General features: G+C 38.8%; 1 protein-coding gene across 2 annotated transcripts in view; it reads left to right on the top strand.

Annotated features, from left to right (window-relative positions):
- The first annotated feature begins 2,309 nt into the window (after positions 1-2,309).
- The window catches only part of VPS50 (VPS50 subunit of EARP/GARPII complex), a 104,074-nt gene continuing 81,723 nt past the window's right edge, over positions 2,310-24,660 (top strand). For both annotated transcript variants that reach the window (XM_067291686.1, XM_067291685.1), the window contains exons 1-5: positions 2,310-2,428; positions 5,422-5,490; positions 16,028-16,150; positions 16,758-16,829; positions 20,806-20,859. In XM_067291686.1, the coding sequence (XP_067147787.1) occupies positions 2,396-2,428; positions 5,422-5,490; positions 16,028-16,150; positions 16,758-16,829; positions 20,806-20,859 (351 nt within the window). In that variant the 5' untranslated portion in view covers positions 2,310-2,395. The remainder of the gene's footprint in view (positions 2,429-5,421; positions 5,491-16,027; positions 16,151-16,757; positions 16,830-20,805; positions 20,860-24,660) is intronic.

Below are 24,660 nucleotides of genomic sequence, written 5' to 3'. Positions count from 1 at the left end.
ACAGAGCCTTGCCTAAAACCAAAAAAAAAAAAAAAAAACCATAGTAGGTAGGAAAAGGATAAATTTTCCTTCTTTCTAGTGCTTTTTTCCTGTAACTTTTTCAAGGTTTTTCCTTAACAAGCTTACTCAGAGATGATTTTGTTCCCTTTCTCTGAACAGCATGCATGTAACGTGAAGGGTATATCAGGAATCTTCTAACAAAGAATCCTCTGGATAAAGTGGACAACTTACTAAAGCTGTTGAGTTAGCTGCTTATTATTGTTTATTCTGCAGTAACTTACATCAGTTTAAATTAATATTAAAATTAATGTATGCTTTGGATTTTGTCCAAGGCTGTCATTCACTGTACAAATCTAATCAGCAGTAAACCAGGCAACCCTTCCAGAGTTGTGGGTGCAATAATAGTTTGCGACAGCAAATATTTGCATCGACAGAGATGGTTTATCCATAGAAAAACACACTTTAAGTTTTCACTATACAGCACTTAGGCTGTATTATAGATTAACAAATATTAGGCTATACTGTATCCTGCCTTGTGTAGGAGGGATTGGTTGCAAGGAACCGTCTCCCTCTCACTGTGTGCCTGTGCTGGTGTTAAGAGCAGGGGTCCTGCAAGGTGCTAAGCAACCACTGGAAGGAGTGAACACTCAATTTTTACTGAAGTTAAAAGGAGCTGAAAATTTCCAGAACCTTCCAGAATTTTTAGCAACTTTATATAAACAAATGTAAGAAACATGAGGATTATTTCATATTAACAAAAGCATATGTAACAGTGATCCCAGGAGAAATAATGTCATTGCCCACGTGAGCCAGCAGAGGAAGAGGACATTTTACATAGTCCCAAGGGCTTCAAGGGTCTACTCTCCTGCTCCTCCTGAATGCTGTTGATCATACTCTTTGTTTAATCCACTTAACTGTAGGCTAGGCATGTCATATTTTAACTTTTTATAAAACCTGAGTTAGAAATGATTATCTACGTGGTTTCAAAATGTAATAAAACATTGGTCATAGGTTCCAACTAATGTCTGACTGAAATGAATGGGAACTTTCACACTTGGATAAAGTCAATTTGCGTGTTTTAAAAGTACTATGTGGGCAAAGAAAATTTGGAAAAGTAGAACAGAGTAGCATAGTTATATTTTTAAATAAATGTGTCTCCGTATTTCCAGCAATTGGATATGCTCCTGATGTAATTAATATGTTAGGTTGCTATTTTTTACACTGAATAACTCACACAAATAAAATTTAAATAAAAATGTACAATTATTTTATCTATAGAATTCCAGTTTGTGCTGATTGTTAAATAGCATTTAGACAATGCAAATCAAACCTCACAAATTTCTTCTTAACAGAAGCAACTGCATTAAAGTTGCATTAAAGCAACTTTATTTGTGGTAATAATGTTCTGAATAATTTGATATTTCAGCTAATTTTAGTTATTTTGTTAATAATAACTTTATGTGCTCAACTCATTAGAGGTTTTGTGCAGAAATAACTAGGAATGTTATTTTCAATGGTTGCCAGAACAAATAAGTTCTTGTTAAAGAATAATAAAAGAGAACCACTGGTTTTGAAGTTCACTTCATCATTCTGCCTTCTAATACAGACAGAAATACACCCATTTTCATCAAACATGTTCTGCAACAGGTACTTGGGCAGCTGTGCAGCTAAATAATGGTATTAAAAAATATGTGCTGGGCTGATCTGTGTGCAGACCCTAGCATTCCCAAAGGGGAAGACAATCTTCTCTGGAGTTATGCTGCGCTGGATACACTGGTAGCCTTTCGCTTGAATGTCATCTCTAGCAAAGCAAAGAGAGAGAGCTGCCCGCCCGCCCTTCCCGCCTCCGCGCGGAGCGCGGAGGGACCAACGGCCGCAACCGCCTCCGCGGCCTCGCCCCCTCGCGCCGCGGCGCCGGCCCCATCCACACAGCTCGGAGACGCCGGTTCCTGCCCCGGGCGGGCCGCTCTCTGCCGGCCGGGAGCGGTGAGGTGGCGCCGCCGCCCCGCGGGGTAGGCCCGGTCCCTGCGCGGCCGCGGAAGGAGTCACCGCGGGCGCTGTCACTCCTCCCCGCCCGGCGCGCCAGCAGGGGGCGGCTGCGCCTCCAGGCCGCCTTCCCGCGCAGCGCGCTCTGCCCTCTCCTACCGCGCCCTGCCGGCCCCCTCGGCGGGGCGGCCGGAGGCAGTGACGGGGATTGTAGTTCTCGGCGTCGCGCTCGCCCGCTGCGCGAAGGCTGCTGCCCCTGCCCGAGGACTACCCGTCCCAGGGTGCAGCGGGCGGGCCGTGTCACGTGCCGTGCAACATGGCTTCCCCGTGCCAGAGGGAGAGGGAGGCTGCGGCCGCGCGGAGCTGCTGAGCGCCCGCGGCGTGGCGGCCGGCCCTGAGCGGCGGCATCATGCAGAAGATCAAGTCGCTCATGACCCGGCAGGTGAGCGGCTGGGGTCGGGAGGCGCCCGGCTGGGAGCGGTGCCGGCGGTCCCGGGCGCCTTGTGGGGGGCTGCGGCGGCGGGAGGGACTCCCGGCTCGGCCCGACCCGGCCCCGCCCAGCGGCGGCGGCGGTGGGGCTGCGCTCCGCCGGCCGCCGGAGCGGAGTTTTGGTGTGTAATAGCACCCCTCTGGTGTCCACGCATCCCTTTCTTCCTCTATTTGCCTGTTTTTAATTAACAGTTGGAACCATCCACAGGTGTGAACACGTAATTTATGCAGCCACAGAATACACATATTATATATATTTATTGCATTAAATATCATGCAAGTCTTCTGTATCAGTTTCCTTCCCTGCATATAATTTTGGAGCAGACCGTGGTACGGTTACTTGGCTTTATCTGTCAGTAAATGTTTATGGTCAAAAGGCAGACCAGGTTTTGAAGGTGCTGGGGGAATATTTATATGCTCACAAGTGGACTGTGTGCTAGAAGACTTAGTGGGTGTAATTTATGCTTGGGTCTGTATTTCTGAAGTGCTGACTGCTTGAAAGGATGTTCTAGAAGAGCATATGAGTCATTCAGACATGCCAAGTATGTCTAAAATGAAGCATGTTTACCCATGTGTCTAAATTCGAAACCTTGAAAAAACTGCTTAAAAATCACCCCACCCTCCAGCCACATCAAATATTCTAGGTAGGTATAGAAAATGGTGGGAGAGTCGGTAACTGAACTTCATTTGTTTCTAAACTACGTCTTCGGAGGTGTAATGCGTATACCGGAGTCAGGGTTTAAAAACGGAGATCAGCTTGGAAACCTGATTTTCTCCTGCTCCCCTCACTATTATACTGGAACAGATAATGAGGTTTCTGTTAGGGTGTTATAAGCCTGTGCTTGAGGACTCCTTATCAGTTCACTCCTTGGTTAAGAGGCAGCTGATCGCTTTGAAGTCTGTTTCCTGCTGAAAGGATTTCCTATATCATCCCTTTGAATGTGGTTTGCTCATTTCTAGCTCCAGGCTTCACTGAGTTTAGACGCTTCTCCTCTGAATTTTTTATCCTGCCACCTTTTAGAGTTTTCCTTTATATCTCGATCCTTTGCTGTGCCTGTAGTTCTTAATACCAGTGGAATGAAATACATGCACAAAAGTATGGTCAGTACAGTGGTAAATGATCAGTTCTCAGCCTGCTTAAAAGGAATTGGGGGCATTTGTGGAATAATTTGAGCGTTAACTGCAGAAGCAACTCTTGCTCAATGAATTAGCAATGGGAACACGAATCATTATCTCCTACCCTAATGGCTACGAATCCAATTCTCCCTTTCTGTGCCCCAGCAGTTTAGATTCTGGGAAATGAGTTTACATCAAACAAAAAATATTTTTTGAATATAAAAACATAATATTTATTTAAAATATACTTTTAAATATGTGTGTTTATGTGGATATGTTAATATTTTGTAAAGGATATTTGGGAAGCCTGCCTTGTATGAGAAGGTTTGGTGGAGGAATAACTGAAATTTGTGGTCTGAAAATTATAATAACTTATGTCATTTTTCAGCCTTTGGGAAGACTTAAGTTCCACTTAGCATTCAATGAGTGGACCTTTTTAATGGTTTTGAAAATAATCCATAAATATTGCACATTTTTGAGGGGAATATATGTGAAATATGAGAAGTGCAGCAGTTGTTTTGGGTTGTTTGATAGCTTGAATTTCTGATTCATAGAGGTCAGTTGTCTTTGGTGGTAACTGAAAAGGGAGATTGTTTTTAAATGATGTGCAAGAAAATCTGAGAATCCAAAACCAAAAAGAAGAGCTTTTTGCATAGTAGGAAGGTAAAACAATTTTGAAGTTGTAGTAGTTACCGCAGAAGTGATGAACTTATAAAGCACTTTATCACATTTAACAGATAAAAAAACATTGTTTTACCTCCTTCAATTTAAAATGAAACTTCTCTCATTGTAAGCTGATTTTTAATAAGCTGGTGTTTGTTTGAAGGTTAACTAATAATTGCATAGCTCCCTTCATTTCAAAGAAAGTATAGGTACCTGAGACCTGATTTTCTGAAACTTTTGAAAGGGCTTAGAAACAGTATCATTGGTATCAGCTGGGGAAGATAGGAGGTAAGTCTGCCTAAAAGTCAGGGCTCATGTGATTTGCCTGAAGTCTCAAGGAAAGCTGGAGTCAGAACAGTATTTGAATCCTGAATGTTTAAGTTCACCTCTTCCTTCTTGTTTCTGATTGTAGTAAAAACTTACTTATTTTTTTCTAGAAAGCTAGCAGGAAACATGTTAAGAAGCATGTTTTGTGGTACTACTTTATAAAATTGTGTTGAACAGTCAGTAAACACATGCTCTAGTTAATTGATGTTTCCTGTAGAAAACTTCAGTGTTACTAGAACATATTCTATTTATGTGACTTTATGTATTTTAAAGAGTAATTATTACATGAAGCAGGTGATGTGGATTATACATCTTTTGCAATTTTGTTATGGATAAGGAAAACCAGTCCTAACAATTTATACAAAAGAGAACTCTTCCATCATACAGGTATAATATAATTATGCTATAGAGTAGGTGGCACTTAACTTGAATGAAGCTTTATATGATTCCACTAACCCATCAAGTCAGTGGAGTAGAGTACATTAAAAACTGAAATGTGTCCAAAACCCATAAGCATAAAATAATAGATCTGGGAGCTGACAGGAGGATGTAAGTATTAAGTACAAGTTTTTTTTTTGTTTTTTTTTTAAGTGAACTTTACTGAGAAGGTGCATATTGCAGCATAAAGTTGTAAATGCTTAGCTGTTTGATTAATTTGTACATGAATAGTCTCATTTAAGTGTTTATAGAATAAGGCTTTAGCCTTCCAGCCTTATGTCAGTGTAATTTATTAAAGGGCTTGTAGGTGTATTTCCTTCAACATGAGCTAAGACTTGTGCAGTTTGATAACAAGATAAATAAACTAATGAATCCTAACTGACTATTCAAATTCTTTTAAAGGGTCTAAGGAGTCCTCAGGAGAGTGTTCATGACCTTGGTCCTATTGAAAGCTTTCGCATTCCTAGTAAGGTATGATAAATGGTCTTTTTTCCCCCTTTTAGTTTTTCATTTTATATTTAGATGACAGTGGGCTTTTTTTGAACACCGATTTGCTGCTGTTCTTCTTGGCAGTTTTATTTCTTGCTGAAAAATCTTCCAAAGTATTTGCCTCACAATTCTAATCATTTTACAGAAAAATAGTCCACTGAGTCAAAATGAAAATGTGTTAAAATTTCTTCCTTGGAACTTTTGAGTTCTTGCTGGGATCCTGATCTTAATTCTATTTAGGATTTCTGCTGTAATAGAAAAAAATGAAATAGCTTTCTACTTTCTGTCACACTGGAAAGTAATGCTATACAGGTAGCTTGTGTAATATTGGTAATATTAGTCTTGGTATTCAGTCTCTTCATGGATTTGGTGCCATACGTATATTTCCTAGGTTCACAGTTTTCATCTGCAGCATATATAATTAACTTTGTGTTGACTTTCAAATATTATAACTTTATAATAATATATATATTTTTTGTCTCACTGCTTACACGATGCCATCCCACTTTGCCTCTCAAATCAGGCTGAATTATCTTTGGTGGGAGGGGAGGGAGAAGCTTGTCACAATTTTTGACTGCCCCTTCTATCCTGTTGATTTGACTGGATGATTCACAAGACATCCTATGGATGATGTTTATTATTCAGTAATTTGGGCTTTACCTTTAACCAATCAGTTATTTAAGCTACTGGCTTAAATTGAATTTGGATGCCTTATTTTGTAATAGTTGCAAAAAAGAATCCTGTGCTGCCTTGTATAAAAGTACTGTGTAATAAGATGCTTGTGCTGAGGTAGACCAGAAAATCATTGTTACCATGTGTTTTAAAAAAATCAAATAACAGTATCTGAATTGGCATAATGTTCTGTTAAACAGTGGCTAATATATAATTTCAAAGAGTGAATGTATTAAATTGCAGTGATGTTGAAAGAACTGTCTCATCCTAATGGCTTAGATTTCAGAAGTGCATATTCCTGTCACCCACTGACCATCCAATTTCAGGCTGTGTATATATATTTTTTTTTTGCCAAGTTGAATATCCAGGTAAAAGTAGACGTAGGGTATCTTGCTTGGATTTTCAAACTGTAATAGTTTGATGTTATGTGTCTAGTAAGCCTATACCTTGCATCAATTTACAATGGGAAAACAAGCATATTTTAATTTGCATTTTTTGTCATCCACTTATGGCAGACAGCAATAACAAGCTTGTGGCAGTTGTATGCTGTCAAACCTTTGTAATGCAAGAACATAATCTGCAACTGTTCTGCAAACAGAATCTCATTAAAGTTGTTAGAAATTCTGTGCTTGAAAAAATTGCATCAACGTTAAAAACTTGTCACCTGATTTTATTTTTTTAAGTTGATAAAATTACCAACTATATTGCAAAATCCACAAAAAAGGGGAAATTCTCTTGCATCACTCTAAAATTAGATTATTATTCTCTTTCATACCACAGTATGAAACTTGAAAACTGCCTTCTCTTCCATCAAAGCTTTTATCTTAAATTTTTGTATTTTTCTGTCTTCTAAGGTGTTTTTTTTCCTTCCTAAATGTTTTAGGTGAGTAAATTTTAAACTAACTAGTATATTCAGAATACTTTTCTGAGCTGCTTACTTTTAACTTTTTCCTGCTCAAAAAAATATATTCAGTGAAACTCTTATAAAGTTTCCCAATTACCTGACTAAGTGAAAATATTAACTTTACTCAAGATTTTCTTTATCTGTGTTATGAACAGTGTAACTCCTGGCTATGGCCCCAAGCCATTTAGCACAGTAACTTTACTTCCAGCCCTTTTCCATTAAAGGAAGGAATGCCTCTTTAAGCCTGCTAAACCCTTTATTTTAGGATTTTACTTTTCAAATTACAGCAGACCAGATGAGATGCTGTAATGTCTTCTGTCACTGTGAGCATAAATTCTGACATCCCGTCTTGAAAACAGGGATTTCTTTTTTGAGGGGGGAGTTGTTGGTTGTGTTTGTGGTATGAGTAACTGTCACAGAGATTAGGTTTCAGTATTATACAGAAGTTGAAAGTCCTTGAGCCCTTAGATTTAGATATTTGTTTTGAACTGAAACTATTCAATGCCATAGCAACATACTGATGTCGCAAATCAGAATTATGTTATAATTACAGCATCAAGCAGCTTTGCTGGATATAAGCTAAAGTCTCTCAATAATTATTTTGTAATAACGGACAAGATTGGTAAAGAGAATTGTCTTTTGAATACAAAGGTAAAGAGAATTAAGAAAAGCTGTACATTTTTAAAGGGAATGAGTAAAAGCTTAGCTTCACAATATCGCAGGCAACTCTTCCAAAGCAAATGCATGAAGCTGTTGTACCCTGCTGGCACACTTTAATAGCAGTTTTTGTTTGTATCTTGAACAATAAAAGTCTCAAGCTTGCCAGTCAAATAATACTCTGACTACGGAATGGTTATGTTGCTGTGCTTTTTTCATCACACTTCCACATTTGAAGTGGTATCTCCAAATTGATTTAGGACAAGTGTTACCTAAAGTTTCGAAAGCTGAATTAATGCTGTAGAAAGATATACAGAATGAAAGACTGCAGTGTCTGCATAAAATATTGGAAAGAGCACAGGCCATTGATAGATAATGCTAACTCTAGGGACAAAAATATATTTTTGAAATGGGGAATGACAAACTAGTTAGAAGGTCAGATAGAGAAGCTGGAGAGCAGGGGAAGGAATATATTGAAGTTGCATCCCCTGAGGAAAATAAGAGCAAAATTCTGTTGGGCCTTGATGTCTGAAAGTTGTTGGTCTGCTGACCAGTTGCTTGCTGGAAAGCATGTGGAAGTGATGGCTGTGCTCCCTCTCTGTGTGAGTTCAGTTCTGTTCTGTTTGTTTGCTTTTAACAAGTAGATGATTTGTTACCTGGATATGTTACTGAATACCTCTGAATGTACGCACTTGTATTAGCCAGCGCACTAACAGGTTCTGCAACTACCTTGAAAAATTCCAATCTGCCTCAATCACATGAAGACAAATAATTCACCTGCTAACTTGTTCTACTTCATGTTGTAATGCCGAATCATGCTGCCAACTCAAGTCACACAGAGATATAAGTGTATAATAGTTTAGGTCTGTGATGCAGTCTATAGAGAAGGCAAATCTGAAGTTAAAGGCAAACTTTCTAGAAGAGAGAGTTACCTGCAGGGATGTTATCTGCAGGGGTGTTTTTGTATCTTTTTGACTGAGATACCTTGCTTCATCTGTGCCTTCGTAGTCCTGGGGAGTCCTAATTCTTGGCGTGTTCTTTGTTTGTTGAAAATGGTGGATATTAAGAATTATACCACAGTATTGATTTTTAAGACACTCTGCTATTGTCAGCTTTGTTCTTTCCCAAACCAGTAGGTTTTGCTTAGTAGATACTGTCACATAAGGGTAAGATGGACAATTTGTATTCTTGAAAGCAATGTCGTGGGGTTAATAATGAGATGACTTTGAATGAGGTTCTCTCCGTCTTGATGTTAACCAGCTCATCCTCAGTATGCAAATACTAGTTGACTCTTTGTGGCTTATGGTGGTAAACAATGCTGATTTTTTTTTAATGCTTTTCCTGTGGACAGTATGCATTTCAAACTATATAAAAGTGTAAATTTCTCATTTTGTGGGTTTCTGTTTCCACAACAGTAGTTGAATGCTTTTTCAGGAGTGCATTAGGTGGTGTGATTAATACCTGTTGCATGGATCAGCCTTTGTTATTCTCTTTTCATGAGGGGAATTGCTTTCATAGTGTAGTGTTTATTTTGGTAGAGTGAAGGTTTTTTAATAGGTACTCTGTAATCGCATTGGAGAAGAAAAGATCAAAGGAATGTTCTGGGCATTTTATGTGAAAGATAAGGGACTGTCACAAACCTTCCTGTGGCCCTTCATTCTGTAGCTATGGATCAGCAGCAAAAAGAAAAAAAAAATTGTCTTGAGTGAGTTTTTATTTTATATGTGCATATATAAATTTACACATATATGTATAAGTAAATATACATATGTATATAAATGATGTCATGAGACATAGCATGTATATATATATAAATTAATTTCACATATTATTTGTTTGATTATAGTAGGATATTACAATACACCTGCTGAGTGGAACTGTCAAGCAGGATTCCTCCTCTTGGAGTTTAAGATGAGCTTTTCTTAGAACGCAAATGTTAGCAGAGTGCAGGAGGGAGGGTTATGAATTGACACCATGTTTGTCTGTGTTCTTTCTGCTGATGACAAAGATAGGGAAGTTGTGTCCAAATGAGGACTGAGCATGTTTGCCTTCAGCAGAATTTGCCACTGGCTCTCTCTATGCAGAGGTGCGTAGGCTAACACTGACCTTCCACTTCTAATTAGGAACTGAAGGCCGTCTTGATCATGAGCTTTTTAAATGTCTTTTAAATGTCTTTTGGCTGATTGTGACTGGAATGCAGAAGATGTTTGTTTCAACTCTGTGTAAGTATTGCTTCATTAGCAATTTTGTTTTTGGTGTTGTAGGTGATGTAGAACAGAAAGGAGAGTGGGAGTGAGATGCTTGTGAAAATAGCTGGGCAGGTCATCCAAAACTTCCTGAACTGCCTTTTGAAAGAGTCTGCAATGAAATGACTCTTCTGAAATGCCGTTCAAGCAACTGCTGTAGGTTGCTGTACCTGTAAGCTTATAGTTGCATATAACAGGAAGGCAAAAAGATGTAAGAAGTGTGTGGATGCAAACACTGCTTTACTTAGCAATGGCTCCTTCAAAGATGCAAAGCTGTCAAACTTAGCTTCCCCCCCCCCCCAACTGACCTTCACAAATATGTTTAGGTGGCATTATGTGACAGAGACCTGCTTCTTTGGGTGGCACTAATTTTGCCCTGGAGGAAAGTGTGTGTTGCTAAATTTGACAGGGTAAATTGGTTTTCCGTGAAAGTATGATACAAGCTGCTCACAAGAAAAATTGCACATTTGGCACCAGAAGTGATGCAAGTGTTATGTAGAAGTGTCTTGCTGAACAAAACTTGCAAAAAATGTCTAGCCCATGAACTGACATCTTAGATGATTGTGTTGGTCCACTTTTCCTTGAAGAGTTCTTACTGTTGAACATGTATTTTGACCTGGGCAGATGAATTGAATTAGAACAGTGTGTTCCACCTTACAGATGTGCTAATTATGCTTTCTTTTCTCTTATGTATCTAATTGATTTGTTTTAGCAGCGTTGAAATTCTCTGCATGATTATCATTGTATGATTCACTCCATCCCAATTTTCTACAGGTACTTCTATTCTGAATACCTCTTGGAATTGTTGAATTTACATAAAAGTTACTGTTAAGTGTTTTTTAAGTAGCAATAGTTAGAAAAGTTTTGAGGTAGAAAAATATTTTACTGGTCTTAATAGAGCTCCTCTCTCTGCCTCTGCAAGGTGTGTGAGCACTAACTTCATAGTGCTAAATCTGGCCATTCCTGAGGCCCCCTGAAACTGTGGTCTCCATATGTACATTCTGAATTTTTCTATATCTCTAATTAAAGGGATGAGGAAGTTAAATTTCAGTAAATAAACTTTAGCCAAGGACACTCACTTCCTTCAGTAGTGAGTGAATAGACTGGCCTTGAGCATATTAGTTATTTGAAACTAGTGGAGTGTGATGAACTGGAAGCTGTAACTTACTGTGGCGTGAAGTCAGGTGGAAAATAATGTAATTTATGTGGCAGCTTGAATTTATCCTGGAGAATTGTTCTCTATGGGCTGCTTTTCTGGAAGGAATGAACATGATAAAGCCTGATGGATTTAATAAATATTATCCTAGGTAGTATTTTTGGAAGAATCACTGAGATGATCGATGTCTTTGAGGCCGGATACAAGAGTTTCTTAGCAATTTTTCTAACTGTCATTGTCACCTTTATGTTTGTGCAGAGAACTATGTTTTTTTACAAAGGTAAAAAGCTCATTGATTAGGTTTCATGCAAATGCTAATATTAATAAAACACCCCCCAATTTGTTTTTCTGGATGTAGAGCCACGTAATAATGCGTACCTATGCTAGCTTTCTTAGTATATGTTCAGGGGATGTCAATCACCATTGACCTATGACATTGACATATCATTTTGTCCCTATGACAGGTATTAATACCCTAAAAATTCAAATGGTTCTAAAGATTTCATACTAGCTTTCATTTTTTTGTTTGTTTTAATGAACAACCACCCATGAACTTAGAGCCAAACATCCAGATGATAAATTAGATTATTCCATTTGCAGTACTTCAGTGAACAGATTAAGCTGACCCTATTGCGTGTCTTGGATAAGTTTTAATTTAGGTTCTTGCAGATAAAACTCAATGTACTGTCAAATATTAAGCTAATTTACAGAGGGAGGCTTTGTGTACAGCTGCCAGTTGTTAGGGAGCCCAGAAGGATAAAAAAAAAAAATATTTATATATAAAAAAGATAAAGGATACAAATGCATATGGTTATACTATAGATTCATTCCTTTGTAAACAAAATTGTTCTGAGAGCAATATGCTGTTGAATCTGAGCGTGTGCTTCATCTGCCAATACACGTACCCTCATGTAATGGAAGCTTCAAAGTGGTAGATTTAAAAAAACAAAACAAAACAAAAACAGACTCCAAAGGGGCTATTTTTCAAGAATTTTTTCATTCTCATAACCTGGCCTCTTTTTCATGTGCTTATTGATAAAGCTGACCTGTGATGTGAAAAGGACTGGCCAAGTGTCATGATTTGAATTTTGTACCTGGCTGTAAATGAGGCGCCCAGAGGAGCAGTGTGGCTGCATGGAGCTGTGCGTCTCTTCAGTGCAAGTGTGATGGAACAGGCTCTTCCACACCAGTTTACTGCAAACTCTTCTCCTTGGCATCATCCACTATCTGTAATGAGCAACTGAACTAGTCTTTGCCTGTATCCGAGCGAAGCGATGCTTAACGGGGTTGTGGCTTGTGGTGCTACAAGGATGTGCTCGCTAGGAGCTGGGCTGTGCTCAAAACTCATTTCTTAGGAGCTTGAAGAAAAGCATCTTCTTGCTCTAAACATCTTTATTCATTTACTTTGTTTATTAATTGGATACAGACTAATGACCTGGTTGTCCCGTGCTCGGCACGCTGTTAACTGCACAGTGTGTCACGCACTTCCCCACTTCCCTCTCTGCTGTCGCTGTGCTCCTTTCCGCCAGCCTCCCCCGGAGCCCTGCGTAGCTGGCGGGTGGCCGGTGCGCCCGTGCGGGCCTTGCTGGGGTGCGGGCCCCGCGGCAGGTGCGTGCCCGCCGGCTGGCGGCTGCCAGCATCGTGGCCGGACCAAGACCGTTCCCGGACTGGCCGCCTTTGGAAACCCGAGGCGCTCGGTGGGGTGGGAGTGAGGAAGGAGACGATCCAGCCAGGAGCGCGGCGACTTTTGCCCGCGTCACGCCGGCGCCGCTGGCTGCCTCCCGGCCGGCTGGGGCCTCTCTCCGGCGGCCGCCGCCGCCAGGTGGCGCCCAAGCGCGGCGGCCGCCCGCAGCGCCCGCGGCTTCGCTTGAGCTCGCACCGCTCGCGGCTTCGCGCTGCGCGGCGCTGAGCCTCTTCCAGCTTGAAATCCCGTCCGCTCTGCGTCAGAGCAAGCAAGTGCGCTTCGCTTCTTCTTTTTTCCTCCTTCCTCCATCCAGTGCGAGGTGCTTTAGCGGCGCCAGATCCCCGTCTGTCTGTGGCAGTGGCTCCTTCGGATGTTTTAAAAGACTGTTCACTTCTCCTGCTGCCTGGGCTGTATAGAAAAACACTGCTGTGCTTCGTGGCATCTCGCTCTTGCTCGTAACATGGATGCATTTATCTTGTTTCAATTGATATATGAAGTAAGGATGTTAGTGAATGTTTAGTAAATTAATCTAAAGTCTGATGCTTTTAGCTAGTGAAATAAACCCTGGACCCTTGGTGATGAAAATGCTGATGTCATGCCCCTCTGTAACACCTCTGTTTTGTCAGAAGTCCTGGAATCGTTGTGGGACACTGGAGTTTGCTGGTTCAGTTTATCAGGGTTACGTTCCAATGCTGAGGAATTTGATCAGAGTTTTTCTTGTCTTTTTGTGAAAGACTAACCTGGCATTTTTCACTTAAGGCCTCTGATAAAAGTTTTGCCTTCCTTTTTATTGGAGCAGCCTCTGGGAAAGGAGGGAGGGCCAATGTTGGTTGAAGAGTCCAATATAGGAAGTGCAAGGGAGGTTCTTGGTCTGCTGTGACAAGTGGAAAGTGCTGGGTTATTGAGAGAAACCTTCCATGGGAGGTTTGTACACATCTTTAATTTTCTAGAAGTCGTATCTCCATCTCTGTTTAGACCTCCCAACTGGTTCAAGAAAAATCTGAAATCAGTTAATTTTGTGCAAAGAAGGTAGACCCGTTCTGTTTCCCTTCATAAAAATTCTAGTGTTTAATGGCATGGCTTTTATCGATGTGAATTACGAGGGGTGAGTTGAAAGGTTATGCATTTGTAGTGATGCTGTCTAGCCTGGGTTTACAGAGGTGGTTCTTCTGATTTAAAAATTCAAGGTTTATTTGTTGTTTTTTTCTTCTGCAAACGAATCTTTCTTTCCTAAAAATACAGAGGGCTTGGTGGATCAATGAAGCCAAATCTTCTCTGGATTTGTTAACTTACTGCTTTATCTCGTCTTGCAAGTAACGAGTCAGTCTCTGGCTCTTGTTTCAGTGAGATAGGCCACAGTTAATGGCTGAAGAATTAGCCCAGTTTCTTAAGATTTTGGGGACAGGAGGGTTGTCTCATTAAAATACATTGGAAATAATGTGCCAAATTAATCCTTTTTGATGACATTTAAGTAGATTTATACCAGCGATGATAAACACGTTTGATCTGACTTAATATTACATTTATTGTGTTGGTTATATATGAAAAAGCTTGGGCTGGAGTTGCTTTTTCTCAAAAGCAGCAGATGGAAAGATATTTCTCCTATATCTTGAATCAAATAATGGCTTTTATGCTGTTTAAGGTGGAACTTCAACACACTTTTTTTCCCTGAGTCACCTGTTTTGTTTTAGCATGGGAGCTGCAAGTTGAAAATGCAACTTAAAGGTTTCTAAGGCAAGTTTTGTCATTGTGCTTGTTAAGCTTGAGCCTTTGTTTAGAAATAGTGGGTGAATGATGCCTATTCATGAAGGACTGAGCAGTTATTTGCTTCCACAGCAGTGACCCTTCTCTGTGAAGAGAATCTCAAGAAGGTATATTTTTGTAAAGATACCTTTTATTCGTTCTGATAATCATTTGAAAGGGATTTTTGGATAAGGTGCATTAAGCTATATGCTGTGTGTACCTGGATGTCTTTTTTTAGTGATATTGCTTTCATAAATATCACTTATAGGCTGAAGCTGATGGCTTGTTTTGGCCATTTTTGGGGTGTCCAGTGTATTCCTTGCGTTTTCTGATAGACACTAATTTGGCAGAATTTGCATTATACTGTAAAGGGATCACACTATTTGGCCTGTGGAATAGTGTTTTGCATGACAAAGTTTAGCTGTTGACAGGACATCTCAGAAATGTTAGAAATGTGTCAGTCTGTGTGTGTGGTGTTTTTTTTTTCTTTCTTTCTTTTTTTTTTTTTTTAAATATCCATTATCTGTAATGTCCATGGAGTCTGGGCCTATGCTGTGTAGCAAAGGATGTTGCAGCTTCTGGGCCTTGCTCGTTTATGGAGCTCACTTATCGTTTGCTCATCGCTCATTTATCATTTTAGACTTTACCCATTCCCTATAGAGTTAATGACCAATTTATGTCTTTAGCATACTGATTATATTCTGAGTATTATAACTTGTTCTGAAATCACAAACAACATTTTTCTGTACAAAAAATTAACAGACTCTGGCTTTTAAGAAACTATCATTGTATTTTTGTAGGATTTTTTTTCTTGGATATTTAAATGAAGAAAACTAATTTGCTGAGAGTGATGTTTGAGTTTTTCCAAATAAATTAAGTATAATGGATCACTCTAAACCAATTAAAATATGACAAATAGCTTGCTGTAATGTACCTTACCCCTCATCATGTATATCCTATGTTTAATGCGTTTTAAACAAAAATGATGTTATTTATACATGCGTGATTGTGCTTAGTAACTTTGTTGTGAAACCGGAGTGTTTTAACTTCTTCTGGTGCAGCATTCCCCTGTCCCTTCCTCGCATACTCTCTGGTGACATTGTAGAAACAGCTTGCCAAACCATTTCTAGTTCATTACAAGAATTAGTACAGCATTGTGAACTTCAGGAGAAAAACTATGGACTCTGCATTTGTGTTGTGTGTTACAGATGAAATATATTGCTTAAGAAGTATTTAGATAATCTGTGATGGTGAAGTCTGCACTTTGTTCCTTTGAAAGTTTTGAATATCTTCCTATTTGTAACAGGAAGAACAAGCTGCAGCTGACAGATCTTTTTCTTCCATTACTTCTTGTACTGAAATTATAAATGGCTTTTAAAAACCGCTTGATTTGGTAAAGCGTTGTTCCTGCTAGGATGTGATATGACATTGTGGGAATCCTTTTTTGTTTTGTGAAGGAGGAGCTCCGAGAGTTACGGGAAGAACCAACTGATCCTCAAGTTCAGCAGGAAATAATTAACAGCATTGAAGAAGTATATTTTTCCAATGATTCCTTTGATATTGTGAAATACGAATTAGAGGTAAGTTGTCTTCTTAAAAGAATAGGCAGTAATTTAACCACAAATGAGAGCCAAAAGTCAGCTTCATTTAATGATCCTTTTTTCATTTTGTTTCCTATATTCTGCCTTGATACAAAGCTGCTTTTTTTCTTTTTCTTTTTTCTTTTTTTTTCCCTAGGACCTTCTTGCGATTGTGTGGGTTTTCTTTTGTACGTTATGGAGTCTTTAAACATGGTAGAACATCAGGCCAGTTGTGCTAACATACACTTTGTTATATGAACTATCCACTGTGAAAAGGCCAGAATAGTTGGGGAAAAACACTGTTCTGTATTTTGAGTATTTTTTTTTTTTTTAGCAGCCAGAATTAATAGATTGAGACATAATAATTTAATGACTAGAGGTGTGTGTGTGTGCATGTATATATTGCTTAAAATAAGGGGACTTTGAGATAATTATATTATCTTGTTAACTTAACACTGATTTATTCAGTATCCATCATTTGAATGCAAATTAGATTGCAGAGCCAAAAAGAATGTTTCTTTAATGAAATAGATTGGTTGGTTAATGATGCATGTATATTTTATGTATACTTATTTCTCATGGAATTTAATTTATTGTTTACATGCAGAAGCTTCCTCCAGTACTTAGTCTTCAAGAACTGGAAGAGTACAGAGACAAATTAAAGCAACAGCAAGCTGCTGTAAGTAAAATTGTTTCCTCTGTCCCCTCGGGTAATTTGTTATATTGACAATAAGTGTATTAAGAAGCGCAACTGAAAAAGTTCATTTCATTTCTTAAAACACATGAGATGTTGAACAATCGTCACGTTAATTTTAAATTATGTGCTTTTTTAATAGAAAATCATTAAATAAGTTGTGGTGATAAGTATGTTTTGAAGAATCACGTGCTGACCATTTCTTTAAAAAACTGACTTTCTGTGTTCAGCTTTTCCAATATATTGGAAGACAAGTAGTAAATGTTCATCACAGTACTGAACAGTGCTGTAGCATCTCTTGTTTTGAAGGATTTTTGGCAACATAAAACATAATATTTTTAAACCTCTTTTGAGTTAATATTTTGTGTTATTTTTCATTTGCCAATTTGTTAACTCTCTTCAAGAGTTTCTATTGAATAATGGTATATAATAGTAAAATTAATGAAACATAACAGTGAATAACTATAATGTATGGGGGATAATCAGTTGCAGTTTCTGAAAGGTAATCATTACATTTCAGGCTTTTTTTCTTTTCATACATTAATTACTGATTCATTGCACTTTTAAATGTGAATAATATGGTATGGGAAATTAATATAGTAGCATTTGGAGAACAGCTGCAAGTAATAAGCATAGTTCATGTCTTTAAATGAGGGAAATGTACAGAAGGAAAATACTGAACCTTTTACATGGAGAACAAGTTCCTTCTAAGACAGCTTTTCCTGGAATAAACCTATGCCTGTGAAGTTTTTTAAAGTATCAGTGAAAAGCTGAGCAAATGGATATTCTTCTTCAAAAGGTAGAAGGAAAGAAAAAAGAGAAGATTGAAAGAGCTAATTTTTTTTTCAGAGAAAAGTCTTAAGAGGACATCTGGTGGTGACCTAGTTTTGCTGGGAAATGCACTCAAGGCTCAAACTACTTCGTAGAGCCATGCTGAATAGTTCTTGTACCTGTTGTCTTGGCTGTTCTACGTACACAGCTGGAAACAACTGCAGCTAGTGGAGTGGTTTCAATGTGTGGCTACTACTGAATCATGTGAACTGGAAGGTGCATGCAGCTAATGAGTAATAGGGGAGAGCAGTGATGGTTAGGTCTCTGGGAAATATGGCCCAGGCTTGTTTTTCTTTAAATTGTTTTTTCTTTCCTCAAAGCCAAAAATTCTGACAAGAAACATGTGTGCAATTCCTTCCCCCCCCCCCCCCTTCCCGCATCCTTTCTCTGGTTGGGCCTCTTCTGTGCTTTCCTTAACCTAGTGTAAATATGATTCTGCTGTAGGAAGGGATTGCCATTTGGGTTTATTTTCCTCCTTGGGAATGTGCTGAATTACTAACATTTTTTATATACTGTGTATTAACTCCTTGTGTAGTATTTCCAGGGCAGAAAGGAGGAGAAAACATGCATCAGTCTCTCACTCTCAATTGTTGTCTCTTTATCTTGTGATAAATCATTTAGATTACTATCTGTCTGGAGAACATTCGTGTTCTTCATGCAAGACCATATTGCACAATTTGGTACATTGTTAATTTATCCCTAAAAATGTCTTGACCCTGATTGTGAATAGATTAGTAGATGGAGGACTCAAGAAGTCCATCTGCAGATCACACAGTACTTTTGAAATCTATGCTTTTGAAAAAGAATAAATACTGCCTTTTTCATTAGGTGTGCAGTTTCAGTGCATGTATTTGTAGCTGACATGAATTTACAGTAGTGATTTAGAGATAATTCCAGCTTTAAAATTTCTGTAATATACAGTACTCAAATGACTAAGTTATTTGTAAAAGAGCTCTGATTGATCTTTCACTTCTCGCTGCCTTTTACCATATGCTTTTATACAATTGATCTTGGTCATGTCTTTGTCCTAGGGGTCACTATAGACTCAGTATTTACTTGTAGTTTTTCCCATTGCAAATTTCCATTTGACTGAATGCGTTCAGACCCACTCAAGACTTCTTTGCTGTGTGTATCATCCTGATTTTAATCTGAGTAATCATCTTGATACAGATAATTTGAATCGGGTTTTTTTTTAGTTGTACATCCGTTTGGCTCCATTTTAATTAATAGGCTGATATCCATAGCTGCATTTTTTTCATCAGGAGATGAAACAAAATCATTTTTTCTGATCTGATTAAGGAAGAGGAACTTGTTTTCAAGATCCCCTCATGCAACATTGCATCTTCCACAGATTGAAAATTGAAGCCAGTTTCATTGGAATCCAGAACTACAATTGTTAATGAATGTTAAGAATTAAAAAATAAATCCATACAATTGTATGGAGTCTGCCAAAAGGGGTGGTACAATTTGCAAGTGAAAGGAAGTAATCTGGGATAAGATGGCTTATCCAAAAGAGAGAGAGACAATAGCTTGGAAGCGCAGAAAGGCGCTATCAGTAAGACTGGCAAAACAACAAAAATTGTCTGTGGCAGATGCTTGATAGAGTTGAAGATGTTTTTTATGGGCATTTGAGAATCTGCAAAATAAAGCAGTGTACAAAAACTGAGAACAAAATGCCGCTCCTTTTATTCCTGTGTACTGCTTGATGAATCCCTTTTACAGTGAAGAATCAAACTGTTAGATTTGAACTAGGGGGACACATGATTTGTAAAAACTTTAGGAGAAGGATATACTTGCATGTATGAGGCTATGTGGGAGGAGATGTTGGTAGGGAAGATGATAATTTTCACAAGATATAGACTGTGCACAGAAGAAAATTTCTTCAAAACCCCAAGATGATACAGGCCTGTGTAGCTTTTGGGCTAATAATGTCCTTTCTTGCCTCTTTTTTCTCTGCACAGTGGCTGGTTCTTTTGCTGTCCTGCAGAAGAAAGCTACTTTATCTATAGAACAACTAAGAAAGTTTAAAATTATTTGGTGATTCCGGCTTTTTTTTTTTCTTTTTTTTTAAATGTGGAAGAAGGAAAGCATAGCTAGATATGTGCCCCTTGTCCAGATTGCCAGTTGATGATATTAGTACTTTGAAGACCAGTTGTTTACAGGTGGGAGCAAGGCTAGGAGCTAACCTGATCAAGCCACTGTAAGTTTGCTATAGGAATGCTGACTGAAGATGCCAACTTCATGCTGGAGTTGACTAAGCAGGATGCAAACCTGCTGAATATAAAAACCTCCTCATCTCTCTTTTCCACTATTGCAGTGTGAGCTGGCTGAGTGCCACTGCCAGTTTTATTTGATTTTCATTCCCAGGAATATTGGTCCTTGAGACAAGAATATAGAGCAATACAAATAGTTTCTTTGTCATGTTTGGAACTCTTTCTTAAATGCTTGTAGTCCCTGCTGGAAGAAAACTGTTTTCAACCTTGACTTTACATAGCTGTTACTGTTGGATTTTTTTATTTTGTGCATTTACGCACAAGACACTGACCAAAGTAAAAATACCCATTTTTAAATTCAGTACAGACAGCAGTTCTCAGTAGCATTCCATTTACTGGTAGTTCAGAACAGTGGATAAAATTCTAAAATACGGATTCTCTGTGTGGTAAAGAAAGGGTATAATGTGCGCAGAGAATATTTGTTTGGACGTGGATTTTAATTAATACAGTATCTGTTTGAAAGGTAAGTGTCCTCACAGCTAATTTAGATCTCCAGGGTAGGTGGTTAACTTAAATTTGTACTCTAGCCGTAGACTAAGCAGAATGTAAGCAGTTCTAGAGTTCCATATTATTTCTATTTTTGTTTCCAGCATATTCTAGAAGCAGTGAGGTAAGGGATTAGTTTAAAAATGCCCACTAATTCCCGGATGGAACTGTAAACATGTATTTCTTTCTTGCTGCCAAGGAAAGCTGAATGCCATTTTTAGGATTTTTACTTTTTTGTGGCATATTTATTAATAAATGTGAAGATTACAGAAATAAATGATATGGAATCACAAACTTCATTTAGAACTTCAGTATAGGGACTGCCTACTTTGAGATTGCTGTGTATTACATTTAATATTCTCCTTTTGAAGGTATCTAAGAAAGTTGCAGACTTGATTCTTGAAAAGCAGCCTGCATATGTTAAGGTAAGACAACCAATAGTCACTTTTTAACAGTAAATGTCTTCCATGAATTAAAATAACTCTAGCTAATGTGTTATAGGGGGTTTTCTTATGTTTTGGTTCTTCTGGTAACTAATAAGATGCTGTAGTTCTTAATCTATAGGTATTTAGTGATTGTTTTATTTAAAATTCAGACTGGCTGTCAACATCAGTGGTTCTAGATACATTCCTGCCTAAATTAAACACAGCTCAAGTGTCTAGAATGATCTGACTTGATTTCACATTGTGTGAACAACTTTAACTCAAGTTCTGTTGAACTAGCAAAGAGAATAGATTTCGAAGGGCTGCTTTACATCAGGTGCAATGCATACATGGTACGAGGAATTACTGGCTTTTAGAGCTTGGCGCAGAAAGTTCTAAATTCTGACTGGAGTCCATTTTGTGCTGTACTAATGCTGGTCTTGTTTGGATGGGGATGGACAGCATTAAATCTAGTAACTGATTAGTGGAGATGCTAGCAGCCGGGCTGTAACCAGTTGTGTGTGTATGCTAAGCCTCTATCTGCAAAAATGAAAAGAACCAAGCGCATTTTGAGCTGGAGGTTCTTTAAGATGATAAAGGCTTTTCAGTACAGACATACCTTGGAGACATTGCGGGTTTGGTTCCAGACCACTGCAATAAAGCAAATATCGCAATGAAGCAAGTCACATGAATCTTTTTGGTTTCCCAGTGCATATAAAAGTTATGTTTACATTATACTGTAGTCTATTAAGTGTGCAATAGCATTAGGTCTAAAAAAAATGTACATAATTAAAAAATACTTTATTGCTAAAAAATGCTAACTGTCATCTGAGCCTTCAGCGAGTCGTAATCTTTTTGCTGATGGAGGGTCTTGCCTCGATGTTGATGGCTGCTGACTGATCAGGGTTGTGGTTGCTGAAGGTTGGGGTGGCTGTGGCAAGTTCTTAAAACAAGACAGCAATGAAGTTTGCTGCATTGACTGACCCTTCCTTTCATGAAGGATTTCTCTTTAGCATGTGATGCTGTTTGATAGCATTTTACCCACAATAGAACTTCTTTCAAAATTGGAGTCAGTCCTCTCAAACCCTGCTGCTGCTTTATCAACTAAGTTTATGTAATATTCTAAGTCCTTTGTTGTCATTTCAACAATGTTTATAGCATCTTCACCAGGAGTAGATTTCATCTCACGAAACCACTTTCTTTGCTCATCCATAAGAAGCAACTCCTCATCCGTTCAAGTTTTATCATGAGATTGCAGCGATTCAGTTGCATCTTCAGGTTCCGCTTCTAATTCTAGTTCTCTTGCTATTTCAACCACATCTGCAGTTACTTCCTCCACTGAAGTCTTGAACCCCTCAAAGTCATCCATGAGGGTTGGAATCAGCTTCTTCCAAACTCCTGTTAACGTTGATATTTTGACCTCCTCCCATGAATCATGAATGTTCTTAATGTCATCTAGAGTGGTGAATCCTTTCCAGAAGGTTTTCAATTTACTTTGCCCAGATCCATCAGAGGAATCACTGCATATCCCAGCCACAGCCTTACAAAATGTATTTCTTAAATAATAAGACTTGAAAGTCGAAATTACTCCTTGATCCATGGGCTGCAGAATGGATGTTGTGTCAGCAGGCATGCAAACAACATTAATCTCATTGTACATCTCCATCAGAACTCTTGGGTCACCAGATGCATTGTCAATGAGCAGTAATATTTTGAAAGGAACCTTTTTTTCTGAGCAGTAGGTCTCAACAGCGGGCTTAAAATATTCAGTAAACCATGTTGTAACCAAATGTGCTGTTATCCAGGCTTCTTTGTTCCATTTATAGAGCACAGGCAGAGTAGATTTAGCATAATCCTTAAGGGCCCTAGGCTTTTCTGAATGGTAGGTGAGTGTTGGCTTCAACTTAAAGTCACCGGCTGCATTAGCCCCTAACAAGAGAGTCAGCCTGTCCTTTGAAGCCAGGCATTGACTTCTCCTCTCTAGCTATGAAAGTCCTAGGTGGCATCTTCTTCCAATAGAAGGCTGTTTCATCTACGTTGAAAATCTGTTGTATAGTGTAGCCGCCTTCCTCAAGTATCTTAGCTAGATCTTCTGGATAACTTGTTGCAGCTTCTGCATCAGCACTTGCTGCCTCACCTTGCACTTTTATGTTATGGAGACAGCTTCTTTCCTTAAGTCTCATGAGCCAACCTCTGGTGGCGTCAAACTTTTCTTCTGCAGCTTCCTCACCTCTCTCAGCCTTCATGGAATTGAAGAGAGTTAGGGCCTTGATCTGGATGAGGCTTTGGCTTAAGGGAATGTTGTGGCTGGTTTGATCTTCTATCCAGACCGCTAAAACTTTCTACATATCAGCGATAAGGCTGTTTGGCTTTCTTATTTGTGTGTTCACTGGAATAGCACTTTGAATTTCCTTCAAGAACTTTTTCTTTGCATTCACAACTTGACTAACTGTTTGAAAGTTTGAAATGAAACTTTCAAATGAAATTTTGAAATATTGCGAGAATTGCCAAAATGTGACACAGAGACACAAAGTGAGCACATGCTGTTGGGAAAAATGGCGCCGATAGACTTGCTCAACGTAGGGTTGCCACAAACCTTCAATTTGTAAAAAAACGCAGTATCTGTGAAGCGCAATAAAAGGAGGTATGCCTATATAACCATTTTTAAGAAAGCTTTCTGAAAACATGAATTCACAGGCTTGACTGGTACTTGTAATGGACTTGAACAGGAGCATCTCTAGTACCTGTGTTGAGTGGTTTCTGATCTTTTTCCATAAAAGAAAACGGTAATGATCTTCCTTAACACTTAACCAGAAATCTGCCACTAATTTCAGGCAGTTGTGGGAGGGAAGCGTCAAAGAGATGACTGAGCTGGATATGGAGCCTCAGTGTGTCCAGGAAGTCTGAGAGCAAAACAAAGTGTAACTGCTTTAGAAACTTGCAATAAAACATGAGTATGGCTTCTCTCTCTTCACTCCCTAAATATAATAGGGCGAACAGCTATCATAATGATTCTCTAAAGAGAAGAAGGTGTTTTTTTTCTACCCATCTATTTTTGATAATGCCCCTGTACATTTGGTCATCTCAGCCCGGTTTTATCTAATCTTCGCAGGAAATGACAGTAAGAATTCTGCAGAGGAAGAACTCTAGATTGTCATCAAAGTAGTCTGAGAATTATCCTGTGATGGATAGTTTGGGGTGTCTGCAGCACCTCACATAATGGTGCCTTTTTAATGTGCTCCCTGTGATAGTCCAGCAGTACTTGAGTTTGATCTCAAAGGCAAAATGCTGGACTAGTTCTTTTTACTGTCTCTAATACTGGCAGAACCTAATAAGTCTGCCATTGCAGTGATATGTGAAATGACTTCAGCAATTAATGACAATGCTAGGACCCTTGCTGAAGAGGATAGAAAAAAAATTTGCTTTGCTGCTTTTTAGAATTAATTATTCCCTCTGCTTACAACATTTGTGTCTTGTGCTGTGGCTGCTCACACTTCAGCTATTCCCTTTGGTCTCGTCTTGAGATTTGGGGGACCTGTACATTTGGACATAGTGTGAGGAGAGTGACTACCATGGGCCTTCTCTGTAGGTCATAGCATTGTGCAGTGTTAGGCGAATGATTCAAGACCAAGAGCCATGAGAATTGTCAGCCTTTCCAAGGAAACATTTGAAGCTGGTTCTGCATCTCCCCAGTTGTGATGGATCACGCTTTCTGAATCCTTCACTGCAATGATACTGAAGAAAGTATTCTGACAGCACTGATTTGTTGCATTTCTCATTTTGGTCTAGAAGCTGGAGAGGGCT

The sequence above is a fragment of the Apteryx mantelli genome, chromosome 2, assembly GCF_036417845.1.
Source record: "Apteryx mantelli isolate bAptMan1 chromosome 2, bAptMan1.hap1, whole genome shotgun sequence".
Classification (NCBI taxonomy): Eukaryota; Metazoa; Chordata; class Aves; order Apterygiformes; family Apterygidae; genus Apteryx; species Apteryx mantelli.
Note: the sequence above shows the minus strand (reverse complement) of the source record. Positions and strands in the feature narration are given on the sequence as shown.